Source organism: Leguminivora glycinivorella, chromosome 14 (assembly GCF_023078275.1).
Source record: "Leguminivora glycinivorella isolate SPB_JAAS2020 chromosome 14, LegGlyc_1.1, whole genome shotgun sequence".
NCBI lineage: Eukaryota > Metazoa > Arthropoda > Insecta > Lepidoptera > Tortricidae > Leguminivora > Leguminivora glycinivorella.
In genome coordinates this window covers 9,386,958-9,403,362 of record NC_062984.1, presented here as the reverse complement: position 1 = coordinate 9,403,362, position 16,405 = coordinate 9,386,958, and the positions used below count along the sequence as shown (strand labels likewise).

Sequence of the window (16,405 nt, the reverse complement as noted above, 5' to 3'; positions counted from 1 at the left end):
GCGGTGGGACCAGTGCCTAAAACACTCCCGTACAAATAAAAGAGACTCGGCGATATTGATAGCTCACCGCTGGGCGAGTAACTATAAACATCGCCGTGTCTCTTTTATTTACACGGGAGTGATTATCTTTTGTTCGTTTTTATAGCCGATAGCCCATAGTGCCTATGTAAAGTAAAAATACCCTCTGTTTAGTAGCTACCATTTCTGCTTTTTACTCTTCTGCTTAAGCGAGCTCAAGCTCTGTGCTCTCTGCATCTCGGCTTGTTCCGCCTCAACAGTCTTATCGGTCATCATGTCTAACAGTATCTCGAACTTGAGACGCAGCATATTGTTCTCCTCTTCTAACTGTTCTAGCTCGTTCTTTAGTCTTATTATTTCTTTGTGAGCCGCGCCGGCTTTGCCTGATGCTGAAACATAAATAAATATTATAGGACATTCTTACACAGATTGACTGAGTCCCACGGTAAGCTCAAGAAGGCTTATGTTGCAAGAACTCAGACAACTATTATATATAATATACAAATACTTATATAAATAGAAAACATCCATGACTCAGGAACAAATATCTGTGTTCATCAATCACTCAAATAAATACCCTTAACGGGATTCGAACCCGGAACCGCGGCGTAGCAGGCAGGGTCACTACGCGCTAGGCCAGACCGGTCGTCTTGAATGCTTATGTTATGTCATTCGTACATGGGAAAGTGTAACGTGTGTGTCCGTTTGTTTGTCCGTCTTTCACGGCATTTTTTTTTAAGTGGATATAGTTTAAGGGATGGAGAGTGACATAGGCTACTTTTTGTCTCTTGTCTAACCCCCTCCCCTAAAATGGGGGGGTGGAAGTTTGTATGGAACATTCAGAACAAGCGTCTCCGTGAATGATTGAATCATAGAATACGTTAACCAGTCATTGTTTTTACGATAAAAAAATTAGAATAGATCAGATAAGATAACGACAATTCGACAGATTAAGGTAGGTGTAGATACGTATGCATGGGTAAGTAGGGTATGCCATGCAATAGTTTTCAGTAGACTCTATTATTAAGGTCAAATCAAATATATATAAAAGACCGCAGCTGATAGCTACAGGTAAGTGACCGGCCATATCTAAGGGACCGGCCACATCTAAGAGACGCGCGCGCCACGCCACCGCCACGCCGCCTGGGGCGCGTCTTACGTCCTTCCTATACAAAATGTACTGAGGAGACGTTTTTTGAATTACATTCAGGCGGCGTGGCGGAGACGTCCGTTGCGCGCCCCGAGACGTGCGTCTTATGAGTGTGGATGATAGCTAAGGTAGTTATCAAAAGCAAATGAGTGGTTACCTAAGCTATAAACATTAAATCACTAATTCCCGAAAAAATTGTACATTTGGATCACGTCTCCGATTTTGATAAAAATTGGTAGGCTGATAGAGTCGATGATGCTGAGCAAGATCCACTAGGTTTCCCAAAATGTCCTAGGTTGTTTGTATGAAACTTTCCTTTTTTGTTACCGAAAATGTATAGAAATCTGGTAAGTACTTATTTAATTTTGAGGCCTAGCGCAGATGCCTTTTTCAGCCGGGTGGCAATGAACGTGTTAACTAAGTGCGTGAGTAGGTAAGTATAATTCCCACCTGGTATCCACTGTCCATCTTCAAACGTAACTTCAAAGTCTCCAAGTTTTATTTTTGGCGGGCTCAATTCCAACGAAAGTTCTTTAGATGCATAGTCGCTGCCAAATTCCTTCTTTATCACTGATGTATCAGATCTTCGAACAGGAATCGTTTTAGGAGTAAACTTACTGCTAAATAAAGGCATTTTGATTCGTTTATTATGTTACTACGAGTGCATTGACAAATGAGCGCTTCGCGTCATAACAAACCGTTGCCATGGCAACGAAACAACGTGCCCGAGGCGGTTGCGTTCAGAAATATTGCAACAAACTACATTGTGCACACATGAGCAAAAAGGCTGATCAAGCGGGGCAGTTTACAGAGCGAGCTGATGAGGAGGCACATTCAAAGGTTATGACAGATGGCGCCACCTTATTAAGTCCATAGCACAGATGAAGAATTTCATACGTGAGAGGGAGAAGATGATGTTTTTTTTCTCTCTCACACATATGAATGACAGTGACATACATGCCTAGGCACTTGCACAGGCTCCACCTGGCGGGATAAAATGTCAGTGTGCCTCCTCATTGGAGTATTTTAAACAAAAGAAGCGAGGCCCGAGGATATTCCAAGGAGGCCAATACTAATCACATCGCTTGCAGTTTTGGTACCTCGTTCTGTGATAGGTGGCCTAGCGAGTGTGCCTTTCAATCCGGAGGTCGCGGGTTCGTACCCCGGCTCGCACCAATGAGTTTTTCGGAACTTATGTGCGAAATGTCATATGATATTTGTCAGTCGTTTTTCGGTGAAGGAAAACATGTGAGGAAACCGGACTAATTCCAAAAAGGCCTAGTTACCCTTGGGGCTGGAAGGTCAGATGGCAGTCGCTTTCTTAAAGTAGTGCCTACGCCAAATCTTGGGGTTAGTTGTCAAAGCGGACCCCAGGCTCCCATGAACCGTGGCAAATGCCGGGATAACGCAAGGAGGATGATGATGTTCTGTGATATGTATTATTTGGTATTATGTAGTCTTGATGTAATCCCTACCTCTTCTTTGAAAAGCTACTATGATGCATGTTAATAAGATACGTTTTGTGTAACATTCCACGGTAAAGAAATAAAACACAAACATCAATATTCGTACTTATAATACTGTTATTCGAGAAAAACTGGTGTTTACAAAATATAAACAGGTACAATAATACAACCGTATGAAAGAAAAAATAAAAGGCATAAAGCGAGTACTTAACAATAAATCAATAAATAAAGGAATAATAAAAACTTTAACTCTAAATATTATTGCTTAAGTTAAGTGGCAGTGTAAAGTCTGCGGAATTATGATTTCAGTCTAAACAACATCACAGCTGGGATTATTAATATTATTGATCCAATGGCGTACGTCACAGCCGCTCCAGAACACCAATACACTGGAAGAAAATAAGAAAATATTAGATTAGTTATTCAATGGTCTGAGATTTCCGCCGGTGGCTCTGCGGCCATTGACGTCACCGCGAACGCATATCACTGTACTTAAATTTGACGTGATTTGACTACGTGGCTCAGTAAGTAGCTGTCTAGGTTGCTAAGAAGAGGAAGTGACGAACTCACCTGATGCAGCGACAAGCGGTCCCATCGCCCGCGCGAGCGCTCCCAGAGACCGCAGGGCTCCAAGCACGGCGCCGCGCGCGGCCGCCGGCGCTTGCCCTGCTGCCATTGAAGTCATGCAGGACACCGCGAACGCCGTCGCTGTTTGAAATACACAATTTATTAGAATCGAAAGTGATGGACAGTCGAAGACGTCGACCAATCGAAAAATATAGATTCATGCGGCTGCGCCCTTAGATCGATCCTTTAGTTTTGGTGGCACTGGTGGTCTAGCGACACAACTTGCAACTTTTAAGACTTGGAAATTGTCTACGAAACGTATTAGACTTCGCCCTAAACTTTATTGTAAAGGTGGTTAAGTAACTTGTTCAATTTTCGCGATTAGTGGAACCTCAAATGAAATCCCTCAGGAAGAACAGTGACAAAAATAGTTTAGTACAATACAATTGTTGCACTAGTAGGATTTTGGTCCTTCGAACCGGATTAGTTTCTATCATCAACCATAAACTATAATATTGCTTACATTTGAAATTAGCATACCTAATGCATACAATTAAATCAGGATATCCCTATCCGCTGAACCAAACAAATCATATTCCTGATTAAGAAACTAACTATAGTTAATTAAACCAATTAGCGCCTAAAAATGAGGCGTATCAAGGTTACTTCAATAAGGAGGAACTATGTAAGTAATTATGTTTATCTAGTTAATTCTGCTAAAGATAGACTTAAGTAGACTTACATATAGCGAACAGGACGAGCCCCAACCACAGCCAGGCCAGAGGCGCTACCAGCGGCGGCCGCGGCACCGCGGCTAGCGACACACATAGGAATGACACCGGGGTGAGAGCTAGGGCTCCTCGCGCCGCTCGCACGGCACCGGCCGCGCCGAGCCTTCGCGCCGCGCCGCCTTGCAGCACGGCCATTATTATACCTGAATAACAAAAGGTTAAACGAATACTTTCTTAAGACGATACAGGGGTCAATTCTCCATACAAACGCTCTCGACTATTTGCTCCCTGGTTTTTGAAGATAGAGGAATGATTTTTTCAACACATGGACAAGTTTTATTCGATAAATCTAGTTAATAACACTAGCTCCTTTCCATTTTAGCATTTTCGCTCCTGTAGCGTCTTAATGCCATGAATACTCTCGATATCAAAACGTTTTGATAGCGGGTCATTGAGGGATTTCTCGATACAAGCAAGAAGAACTTTCAATCCAGTCAATAATAGAGAAAAAGCTTCTGGTCTGGCAGGCAAGCATGGTCGCGCGATAAATGATAAAACATCAGGCCGTCCCTATAGTACTTACGAATAGTGAAATAATATAGTCATTCTGATCTTTATTGATATTTACCTAAACACAATGTAAGCTGATTATTAGATTACTATTTTATTGAGGCTAAACGAGTCATCCAAAATACATCACAGCGGAAAAGAGACCGTGTGAATATTATAAAAGTAACACAGTAACCGCAAGCATTGCTGAACTAAGACGATGATGCAAGAAGCGATCAAATCGTTACGGCTCAGCTACGACATTGGTCTAAGCGCGGCAGCGGTGAGCGGCGGCCATACATTGGAGCGAGACTCAGCGATGGGACTTTTTATTCGCACGTATGGCTGCCGCTCACCGCTGTCGCGCTTAGACCAATGTCGTGGCTGGGCCGTTACGCTTAGGAAATTGCTCAACAAGCAGTAGCGGATTTGCCTTAAGGTCCAATTCTAGAACGATAAGTTATTAGGGGGAGGAAGTATTTAGCCGATCAAACCAGTTTGAAATTCAAATGATTTTTTATTTTACGTTTGTTTTCTAGGGACGGAAACGGCTTGACAGATATAGATGAAGACTGCGGAGAAAAGGGCGGTTACTACATTTAGTACGCAGGTATTGCAACGTCTTGGACTCACAAAACAGTTACAATACTTTATAAATATTACAAACAAATAATAAATGTCCGCCTGATATTTTCCTTAACTCCGTAAAACTTTGGCCAATGGTCAAATCATACTTTTACTTAGATACAACTTGCTAGATTCCGAAGAAGAAGACGAAAAGAGAAGACTTCCATGACTCTTCTCTTTTCGAACAGACTCAAGAATAAGAGATTTTAGTAACTCACCTATAACCAGGAACATCTTCCCTTGCTGCATGGCAGTGTAGTTAAACGTATGATGCGTCAGGAATGTGATAGTAAACTCGAGGCCCGAGTATATAAACAAATACAAGAAGTATATCTGCCCCAGCTTTGACAGCACTTTGTTCTGATGTTTGGACAGATTCTTAACTGCCGTGAACTTCAGCAAATGCCAGGGAGATATGTAGTCCAATGTCTTTGATAGAGTGAATGAGAGAGGCGCCCTTTTTTCCTGTAAACAAATGATTCATGTAGTAAACTTGCTAAACCAGATCTTATCTGTTATGGTTGTTCATTTGCATATCTAACAAATTATATTTGAGCGCATCGTGGCGACGACGGCCAAAAATAAAATCAAATTGTTTTAGAAAACGAATTGTATTGAATGTGACATTGTAACACTTGGAGTTGGATTCCTAATATTATTTGGAATCGGCGCGTATTTATTAGGCTTCTTCTTCAGTCGTTTCCTCAATGCTGAGGATCGTGCGACATCATGATGTCATGCTGTTGCGATAGGCATCTGTTCCTTGCCTATTTGGCTTAGGGATTTCATATTAAAATTACCTTTGGCAGTGACTCGGGCAGACAAAATATGACTAGAGCGATATTCGCCAGGGATAAGGAGAGCGCGTAGAACGCGGGCCGCTCCCCCCACAGTCCGGAGGAGGCGTCGTTGTTCTTGGCGAACCACGCGCCGGCCAGAGGGCCCACGATGAACCCTATTGAGAACGCCAGCCCCACCAGTGCCTGGAAATAAATGTAACTTTAGGGTCTCTCCACATTTATCGTCAGTCAAGGTGAACCAATCCAAATAGTACATTACGATACAAGTGCGTAAAAAAGGAAGTTCGAAACGAGTCGACACGAGTTACGAATTCCTTTTCTCACGTGTATCGTACGAAGGTTTTCAGTGCATAATTACATATGGTCTTATTTAAGTGTTCTTGCGTGGATATAATAGTACATTACGACACAAGTGATTAAAAGTGGAAATTCGAGAGCGGCGATAAAGTACATTACAAAACACGGCCGAAGGGAGTGTTTTAAATCGACACGAGTTACGAATTTCCTTTTCGCACGAGTATCGTACGACATTTTTCAGTACAGGTGTACAGTCAACCAATTGGAACCCTAGGCCACTGTAGAACTATGCCATAGTGACGTTATAAATCACATTGTAAGAAATCTCATACTGCTCGTCATTCTGACATGGTTGTAGAGTGGCCTAGGGTTCCAATTGGTTGACTGTACAGTGCCCCTCCGATGTTTCAGTTTCGACCTAAAAAGAAATAAATCACTTCTCGCACTAGTGCGTAAAAAAAAACACCATCTGTACTGAAAAATTAGTTAAATCGACACAAGTTACGAATTCCCTCTTTGCACGTGTATGTCACTGCAAATCCATAGCCTACTTACAAATAAGCTGAATCCTAAAAAAATTGTTCTGTACTAATATACAGAAAATATGTAGAAATTATATTTAGTAGTCAGAATTGGTAAATCTACAAACACAGCATAATAAAAGCCAATACAGGCATCCATTATCACACCTGTTAAATTTTTATAAGTCTGGCTCGGATCTGTCCACAGAGAACCTCCTATAGAGTGGCAGTCTTGTATATTTGGTTCGCGATACGAGTCACCAGTGTTTGGGGTGCGAGGAGCGGGCGGGGAATGTGTTAAGCGCGCTGTGATTGGCCGTTTCAAGGACGGCGGGCAGTCGCGCCAGATGAAAAGGGACAGAAGTATGACTGTCCCTCTACTGACGCGTAAGTGGCCAATGTAAGTTGACCTATGCCGGCTCTGAATAAATTATAAATATGACTTATTTGTGGAATGTAATGCCGTCTGTTTTTAAATTTGAGCTTCTTGTTACCTTTCCACACCATTTCACACTACAGGTGGACATCTTTAAGGCATCAAAATACCCTTTTCCAATTTTTTTGTGCGAAAAACACGCGCTGCTTTCGGGTCTGTTACTTGGTCGATACTGATCGGGCACGGCGAGCGCCCGCGCTTATATCAGTGCAAATACTAGGAAGGCTGGCGACCGCGAGTCGTCTTGTAATAGATGTCTATAGGGGTTGGTCTGTGGATCTGTCACAACTGTTTAAACAAAATGATGTACACATAAGCAACTCTACCAAGAATAGTGTTTAATCGAAGTTTTAATAAAAGTTAAAAAAAAACATTTAAAAGACTAATATTACCAATAGGATGTATTTGATTAACACATTTGCTGCGGCAATTAACGTAACACATAACTAACCAATTCGTAAGACTTTAGACACCCTACTGCAGTGAACAAGTTAATTTTATAAGTCACATAATTTTGAAAATCACCCAAAATTCCATCATAAAAAGGGTATTTCATAATTATCTAACAATTTCAACATTAAATAAAATTTACCTCATTAATCTTCCTGAAAAAGATAAGGTGGAAAGCATGAATAATAGGAATCCGAGGTATAACTAATACAGATGTCTCCGAATCTTAAATATATACTTAACATAATCTTACCATTCCTCTAGCCCTGGTCTTCTCATTGGAGGCGTCAGCAACAACAGCCATACTCAAGCTGACATTGGCCTTGCTGAGACCACCGATGAACCGAGCCAGCACAAATATACTGAATGTGCTTGCAAAGCTCCATAGTGCATGGGATGTTGCTATCCCTATCTGAGGATGAAAAAACTTTGATACAGAAAATACTGATAAAATAAAATAGGCATTTTAGCATAATTTTTCAAGAATTACAAGAGGTGACCTATTTTGTTACAAACTTATGAGTTGATAAAAGATAAATGAGATCATCTAGCTTTAGCCCTTGACAGTTTGATATCTAATCAATATGATTAGCAGAATGTTGTAAGAGTAGGTACTTACCAAACACAGTAAAAGCATGGGTTTCCTTCCATAAGCATCAGAGAGACTTCCAACTATAGGACTTGTTAGAAACTGCAGGAAACTGTACATAGAGCCCAGTGCACCACCAAATAATACTGAAGCTAGCTTTTCTGGGGCCCCGGTTAGCTTCTGAAAGCTTTGAACTGCTCCCAATAAGGAAGCATATAAAGTTGTGCCTTTGCCTTCTTCTCCATTATAATAATCCAACAAAGAAGGCAGAAGAGGTAGAATCATAGTAAAAGCTAGGAGATCCAGCAGAAGCGAAACAAAAACTAGGCCAATGGCCTTTGAGTTCCCGGATGCGACTTTATAATTTATTTTCTCCTTATTATCCTTCATCAATTGTTCTGCCGGCTTGCTCAGGACTTCTCTCTTCCTCAATTCACCGTTCGTTTTAAGGTCTCCCTAAAAGTAAAGTATTTAATCAAGAACAATGAAAAACAAAAAAAAAACATCGCACTTATTTAGTTTTTAAATAACGCACCATATTTATTCAAGTCGTATACGCGGCACTAGTAATATGGCTTCTTGATGAGAACCATATGGAGCCATCGATCGTGGGTATTGAATTGACTATTTAGTTAAGTTAGGAAACTTTCACTTTTTGCCGACAAAGCAAAATACCGCCTTATATCCTAAAACTACTCAAGTCACAAGTGACTGAAGAGTGAGTGAAGAGTGAAGCCGTGAAGCGAATGAAGCTAGGAACACACTACGCGGACGTCCGTCGTAAATCGACCGCGGACGGGAATCTGGACAATGGAAATACACATAACCGTGCAAACTATCGGTCGACGGACGCGGACGTGGCCTTGAGCGCACGGACGTCCGATCGAAATCTGGCTCTCTGGATGTTTTGTTCCGTGCACACTGATAGGTCGCGGTCGCGGTCGTTTTACGACGGACGTCCGCGTAGTGTGTTCCTAGCTTCAAGCGAAGACGCGGTCGCACTTCGCAGTGTGACTGACAGTGACAGTGACAATAATGACAGATCATTGACATTTCTAATTTAAGTTACCATTACAAAATAAAACATTAGCAATACAAAATATAAAAATGGTATTATAATAAAATTTTACATTCACATTGTGTATTCATTTACGCTATTAATTAGACACAATTTATTTCTGTCTTTTTTCAACATGTTTTATTTTACAAGAATCTAATTTGAATGGGCAGTTATTTTCTGAACGAAATATGGCGATGTTTTCTTCACCCTCCCCGCTCCTTGTCGCCACACCGCTTTCGAACGAATGTGATGCGACGCCATTTTGCCAGTGAAGTTGAGCTTTAATTTTGTGTTAATTCGTGACTCCAAATATCAATAAAGTATGGGTGAAGATAAAGGTAAGACATTAATAATGTTAAATAGACATAATGACTTGTTTGTGAGTTCAGTTTCCTCATTGATTTGATGCCGTACAGATCGCCGACGTAGATCCCGTTCCCGAGAGAGGAGGCGCTCCAGATCGCGATCAAGGGAGCGCCGTGAGAGAGAAAAGCGCCCGGCAAGGAGCAAATCGAGATCTCCGACGACGAAACGGTCGCGTCGCCGCAAGCCCTCGCTGTACTGGGATGTGCCGCCACCGGGCTTTGAGCACATCACTCCACTGCAGTATAAGGCTATGCAGGCTGCAGGACAGATCCCGGCGAATATCGTAGCAGACACGCCTCAAGCGGCAGTTCCAGTGGTTGGCTCAACTATCACTCGGCAAGCGCGAAGATTGTACGTGGGCAACATACCTTTCGGTGTCACTGAAGAGGAGACCATGGAGTTCTTCAACCAGCAGATGCATCTTTCAGGATTGGCCCAAGCGGCCGGAAACCCGGTCCTAGCTTGCCAAATAAACTTGGACAAAAACTTTGCATTCCTTGAGTTTAGATCTATAGATGAGACCACTCAGGCCATGGCCTTTGATGGCATCAACTTCAAAGGGCAGAGTTTAAAGATTAGACGGCCACATGATTATCAGCCTATGCCCGGCACTGAAAATCCATCTATTAATGTTCCAGGTTAGTAAAAGTAGCCCAGTTTCCATTGTATCAATTTAATTTGGTACCTTATATTATTTTATACCAATTTTTTGGTTAACACATATAATATTAATATTATTTTGGTAACTGCTAATAACTCCTGAAAACAGATAATTTTGTATATGCTGTATTTTTAGCCTCCTATAGTATATTAATTTGAAATTTCAAACTAACAATTTGAATTGTTTCAGCTGGAGTTATTAGCACAGTGGTTCCAGATTCACCACATAAAATATTCATAGGCGGCTTGCCTAACTATCTCAACGAGGACCAGGTAATTGCTTTATGTTTTCTTAGTTGCCCTTACACTTGCAACTGAATCCTGTTTATAGATCCCAGACACTGAAATATGCTGGTACACTATAATCTGGGTCCACACACTAACTGAGCAGCCTCACGAGTCGATTGTCTCACTCAGAAAATGTCCATGATTGTGCACACATTTTTGTATAGTGTGTGCATTAGCATAGACATTTTCATCTTGAGGCTTCTCGGTCAGAGTGGACCTAGCTATATAGATAGCTGTGTAACAAGACATTGCATTGCAAACAGAAATCTAGACTGGCATCACTAAAGATATGAGAAAATCATATGGTCAAAGTGAAATGAAACAAACAGCATTTTGGTTTCTAGGATACATAAACTTATTTTTGTGTTTCATGGAACATTAATTTCAAACATGTTCTGGTATAACTTTGATTATTACAAACAAGTAGTTGTTTTGTTGTTTAACAAGAAGTCAATGTTTCATTATTCATGACTTTTATTTTTTTATCCATATTATGAAGATTTGCATTTAATTTGTTATTTACAGTACCTATATAATTAATTGCATATGAAGTGGTATTTTGTTTTACAGAAAAATGCCTTGTTTTTCTTAAATATCTGTGTCAAAATTTCATAGCCAGCTTTTAGGTTTCTAGGTAAACAGTTCCTTTTGGGGCCATGAATGAGAGTGATGCCGAAGCACAGCAGTGCATGTACATTTCAGACCTTCCTAACTAATCTTCTGACAGCTACACAGGTTCTCCTGCCTAAACTTTCTTATTCCATGGAAACTCATTTTTTCCAAGTAATATTTGGAAATAATTTCTAACTTTATCACCAAAAATTTTGAAGAACATAAACTTCTACACATATATTTTATGTATCTTATTTCATTTTTACAGCATAATAACATTTTAGGCTTTTTCAAGTTATAAAAATCCTCATTACATACATTTAGCTCAAACAAACTGAAAAAACAACTGAGCTAATTTGATTACAAATGAGTGAATCAGTAAGGCCATTTCCATTAGGTAGCCGCGACATTTCAGGGCGAGATTCAACAGTTGACAGGGCTACGGTGGCGCCAGCAGTGAGCCGCGATATATTTTCGTCCATTTCAGGTATTTCAGGTACCCTAGCATGGACGAGCGACTCCTCGCTCGACGATTATTTATTCAACTCACTGATAGTCTGCTTTCTGCCCCTCCCTAGCTTAGATATGGCACATTCGCGGCCCGCGTGTCACTGTTGTCTCTCATTCTCACCTATACGTCTTGTACTTGAACGAGACGTCGGCACTCCAAGGCAAGTCTCCTCCATTCACACATAATTCTAAAATGCGGCTAGACACAGGTCAGAATAACATTCATTAATTTGCTGCATATTGCCACTAATGTTCACGGGAACATTCAAAAATATTAGTATTCTTTCTATGTTATTAGATAAACAATTATATATTCTTAAATAAATTGTATTTTTGCTTTAATGTGTGACTTGATTTGCACTTATGTAAAATGTTATGAAACAGGTGAAAGAACTGCTGATGTCATTTGGACAACTCCGGGCTTTCAATTTAGTGAAAGATTCGTCAACGGGTCTCAGCAAAGGATATGCCTTTGCTGAATATGTGGACATTTCAATGACAGATCAGGTGAGAATAATTTGTATTTCACATATCTGTTGCAATATTGAGTTTTCTTGTTTAAACATTTTACTAAATATTTATTTATTTTTAGGCCATTGCGGGTCTGAATGGTATGCAGCTGGGTGACAAGAAACTCATAGTCCAACGAGCTAGTATTGGGGCAAAGAATTCAACATTAGGTAATATATTTTACTTATCAACAATATTTTTCTTTATTAGGATCGATTTGATTGAATCATCATAGAATAGCTAGTTATTTAATTCAATAAAAGGTAGTAGCTCTGAGTATGAATTAATCATAGTTGTTTGCATTGATTGCATTGTTCTATCACTTAGGTGAAAACTTCAAACTCACGAAACAAAATTAGACAGTAATTTAAAGGCGAAGGTTAAATTAAAATCAAACTAGTTTCTGTAGCTTTTCCAGCTATAGATAGATTAGATAGTCTAATATACAATTAAAATGTTGAAGTAACAGACATTAAAAATTAATAACTCAAATTCAAACTATATATACGTATGAATATAAACACGTTCAATGGAAGGCCCACGGCAAGTCTTTTTACTAGCGATCGTCCTCTGCGTAAATTCTAAGAACACAAGATAGAGTGTGCGTGTGGATTGAGTGAGCACCTTCCGAAAATAAAAAAAGATATGCTGATCATTTAGTAAAAGTTCTAAAACAATTGTAAAACTAATCTCTGAATTTGTAAAAAGATAAAAAGATACAGTCATTAACATGTGCTCACTCAGTTCTCACAAACTACCAATGAAAACAGTGAATGTATTCATTTAACATATAATATTTATATATGTACTAACATTTAGTAAAAAATATGCCAACCTACCTCTATAAATTTTAGATCACCTAGTTACGTATTTAATTTTTTACAAATAGTTTCTTATGCTCACTCAATCCTCACACTTTTGAAAAGCCGAATTTTGATGAAAAACATAAGATTTAGACCGCTATTATATGTGTATAGTTTAGTAAAAGTGAAATGGGAATTTGTAAAATACAAAACGAACCACTAACATGTCAGGTTTTTTTATAATAAATTTTTGCAAGTGCTCACTCAGTCCACACGTTTTGAGAAAGTTAAAAATGTAACTAAAGATTTGTAGCACCACAGACACTCGAAAGTACTTCAACATTTAGTAAAAATATTTACTAAATATCCACCATCTAATATTTTATATTCGTTGTCTGGTTTTAAAGATATTCAGACATAACTTTTCTCATACAAATGTATCATGTAGGGTGACCACACTATGTCGGCTCCTGATTTCTGGTTTCTTACTAGTGAAGTATTATATTCTTTGTTTCTTACCAATTATCATTCATGTCCTTTTTAATGCATGAATGTCGATATGGTTATTATCCTGACTTCGATAAAAATTACACTATCACTATCATTACATCACAGAATATATAATAGTACAAGTACAGAAGGCTCACTCCTTTGAAGTTCACAAAACGCCGCCATTCTAAATTATTACCTACATTAACAAACGGACCGCACGCGTGCAGACGACATTGAATTCTATTGCGCCGCGCGAAGGTCGTCGCCACTGAATGGGCCGCGAACTCGCGGCCGCCGGCATGTACTTGTAGCGCGGTGAAAGGATCGCGGAGTGAGCCGCCCCTGATTACATTTACATTTTTAACTTTCTCAAAACGTGTGGACTGAGTGAGCACTTGCAAAAATTTATTATAAAAAAACCTGACACGTTAGTGGTTCGTTTTGTATTTTACAAATTCCCATTTCACTTTTACTTAACTATACAGATATAATAGCGGTCTAAATCTTATGTTTTTCATCAAAATTCGGCTTTTCAAAAGTGTGAGGATTGAGTGAGCATAAGAAACTATTTGTAAAAAAATAAATACGTAACTAGGTGATCTAAAATTTATAGAGGTAGGTTGGCATATTTTTTACTAAATGTTAGTATATAAATATTATATGTTAAATGAATACATTCACTGTTTTCGTTGGTAGTTTGTGAGAACTGAGTGAGCACATGTTAATGACTGTATCTTTTGATTTATCTTTTTACAAATTCAGAGATTCGTTTTACAATTGTTTTAAAACTTTTACTAAATGATCAGCATATTTTTTTTTTCGTAAGGTGCTCACTCAATCCACACGCTCACAAGATAGATCCCGTAATCTTCATGATCCATTCAAAAAATGACGCCCAATCGTCTGATCTTTGCTTATTACAAAGCCGTACAGTTGTTATTTTCAATTCAGTTCGTTCTGAATTGAAAATAACAAGTAAAACGTATCTCACTCACTGCATTAGTTAATATTTGTCCAAATGACGATGAGTTTATATGTATATTTGTCCAGTTGTGAAAATTAGAATGAACATTGTTCCAGCGATGACGGGCGCGGCGCCGGTGCAGCTGCAGGTGGCGGGGCTGACGCTGGCGGGCGCGGGGCCGCCCACCGAGGTGCTGTGCCTGCTCAACATGGTCACGCCCGACGAGCTGCGCGACGAGGAGGAGTATGAGGACATTCTCGAGGACATCAAGTGAGTTATACCGTGGCGAACTTTCTTCTTCCATTTTTTTTTGTTACTTTCAATTAGAGATGGGCCGAATATGGATTTTGTCGAATACGAATATTCGGCCGAACATTCGGTTCAGCTCTTACCGAACCGAACATTCGGCCGAAAATTCGGTTACGCCATATTAAGGGGATGTTCATTAAAACTATTAAATGTTTGATAATTTCGTTTCATAATAATATGTTACTACAACTATGTTTTTATGATTTAGTGGATAATCAAAACTTAGTTGAAACAACTCTGAACTCTTCTCAACTCTTAAACTACCGTTTTTTGACTTTTTTACAAAATAATTGCATTTATATTCTTTTTACTAGTTCCTTAGAAAGCTACTAGAATAGGAGCTTATTAGGCATCCAATGGCATACGTAAGATCTTCATTAGTTATTTACTTTGTTTATTCGGTAAATATTTGGCAATGCAACCGAATTATTCGGCCGAATACGAACATTGAAAAACTTGCCGAATACCGAATATTCGGCCCATTTCTACTTTCAATATCAACTTATACATACAAGAGATACAAGGTGATAGAAGATTACAACCGTGCTTTTTTGAATTACAGGGAGGAGTGCAACAAATACGGCTGCGTGCGCAGTATAGAAATCCCTCGGCCTATCGAAGGCGTGGAAGTGCCAGGTTGTGGAAAGGTGAGAGAAAATTATAATATCTCTGATTATAACAACTGAATTCTAAAAGTTGAAACACGGTTGGTTAATCGCGATAAGTATCTGCACACACAAACCTGTGAACAGATGTTTTTAGTTTGTGTAATCTTGGCATGAGCCTGTTAAATGTTGATTTTTGAAAACTGATCAAAGAAAGCTATGTTTCCCTATCCGGATTCTAACTTGCAAGTATTTAGTTGCCAAAAAATCCAAAAATGCATTTGTTCACACTTAAAGCTCATTTGTAGATGTTTTGCCAAGTAACAACGATTTGTTACTATTTGCGTTGTACTGCACGCATTACAATATGGATGTAATTAATCTAACGGCAACTACAATTTAAAACCGTATTTCAGACACTTCTCTATGGCTTTTTGCCATCTTCGGCAGTTCTGGGTGACACCCAATAACCAAGAAAGTTAATGTGTGCACTTTGGAAGATTATCAGATTTTTTAATTACCTGTGTTAGAAAGTTTCTAACAAAATGTTCATCTTTCACAGGTGTTTGTAGAGTTCAACAGCATTGCAGACTGCCAGAAAGCGCAGCAAACCCTCACAGGACGGAAATTCAGCAACCGAGTTGTGGTCACATCTTACTTCGATCCAGACAAGTACCACCGTCGAGAGTTCTAACTCTAATATATACTTGACTTCATCGTGAAATCATTTTCTCATTCGTTCATTAGTACAATCTCTTAAGTGACGTTTCCCGAGGTAGCTCGGTTTAAGATTTTCATATACCATAATTATTATGTATGAAACTAAAATAAATTGATTTTATCGAGGCGATAGTTTTATTCGACAAAAATATGAATAATAAACTTAAATATGATTCCAAATGACTTATCTAGTAATTGCACAACATGGTATTATCGCTAATATTGTGTGTACATAAAAAGTAGTAACGGTGGATTTAACCATAAATTAAATATAACAAGATCATACCATCCCATACATTAAAATG

At 39.2% G+C, this 16,405-nt stretch overlaps 2 protein-coding genes across 3 annotated transcripts; one reads left to right on the top strand and one right to left on the bottom strand.

The window, feature by feature from the left end:
- Nucleotides 1-180: 180 nt before the first annotated feature.
- LOC125233298 (major facilitator superfamily domain-containing protein 10) lies at nucleotides 181-8,913 on the bottom strand. 2 transcript variants are annotated; one of them, XM_048139258.1, is made up of 8 exons: nucleotides 8,737-8,913; nucleotides 8,232-8,657; nucleotides 7,866-8,024; nucleotides 5,909-6,091; nucleotides 5,327-5,573; nucleotides 3,944-4,135; nucleotides 3,205-3,342; nucleotides 181-407 (listed from the first exon to the last, which is right to left on the bottom strand). In XM_048139258.1, the coding sequence occupies exons 1-8, from the start codon at nucleotides 8,737-8,739 to the stop codon at nucleotides 196-198; spliced, it is 1,560 nt and encodes a 519-aa protein (XP_047995215.1). In that variant the 5' UTR covers nucleotides 8,740-8,913; the 3' UTR covers nucleotides 181-195. The 2 variants fall into 2 exon arrangements, with proteins under 2 accessions (XP_047995215.1, XP_047995214.1); XM_048139257.1 differs by lacking the exon at nucleotides 181-407 and adding an exon at nucleotides 2,728-3,023 and having other exon boundaries at nucleotides 8,737-8,910.
- A 561-nt stretch (nucleotides 8,914-9,474) lies between these two features.
- Nucleotides 9,475-16,225, top strand: LOC125233260 (splicing factor U2AF 50 kDa subunit). The gene is made up of 8 exons (XM_048139199.1): nucleotides 9,475-9,599; nucleotides 9,678-10,265; nucleotides 10,478-10,560; nucleotides 12,082-12,204; nucleotides 12,290-12,377; nucleotides 14,583-14,736; nucleotides 15,338-15,422; nucleotides 15,943-16,225. The coding sequence occupies exons 1-8, from the start codon at nucleotides 9,584-9,586 to the stop codon at nucleotides 16,072-16,074; spliced, it is 1,269 nt and encodes a 422-aa protein (XP_047995156.1). The 5' UTR covers nucleotides 9,475-9,583; the 3' UTR covers nucleotides 16,075-16,225.
- The last annotated feature ends 180 nt before the right edge of the window (nucleotides 16,226-16,405 follow it).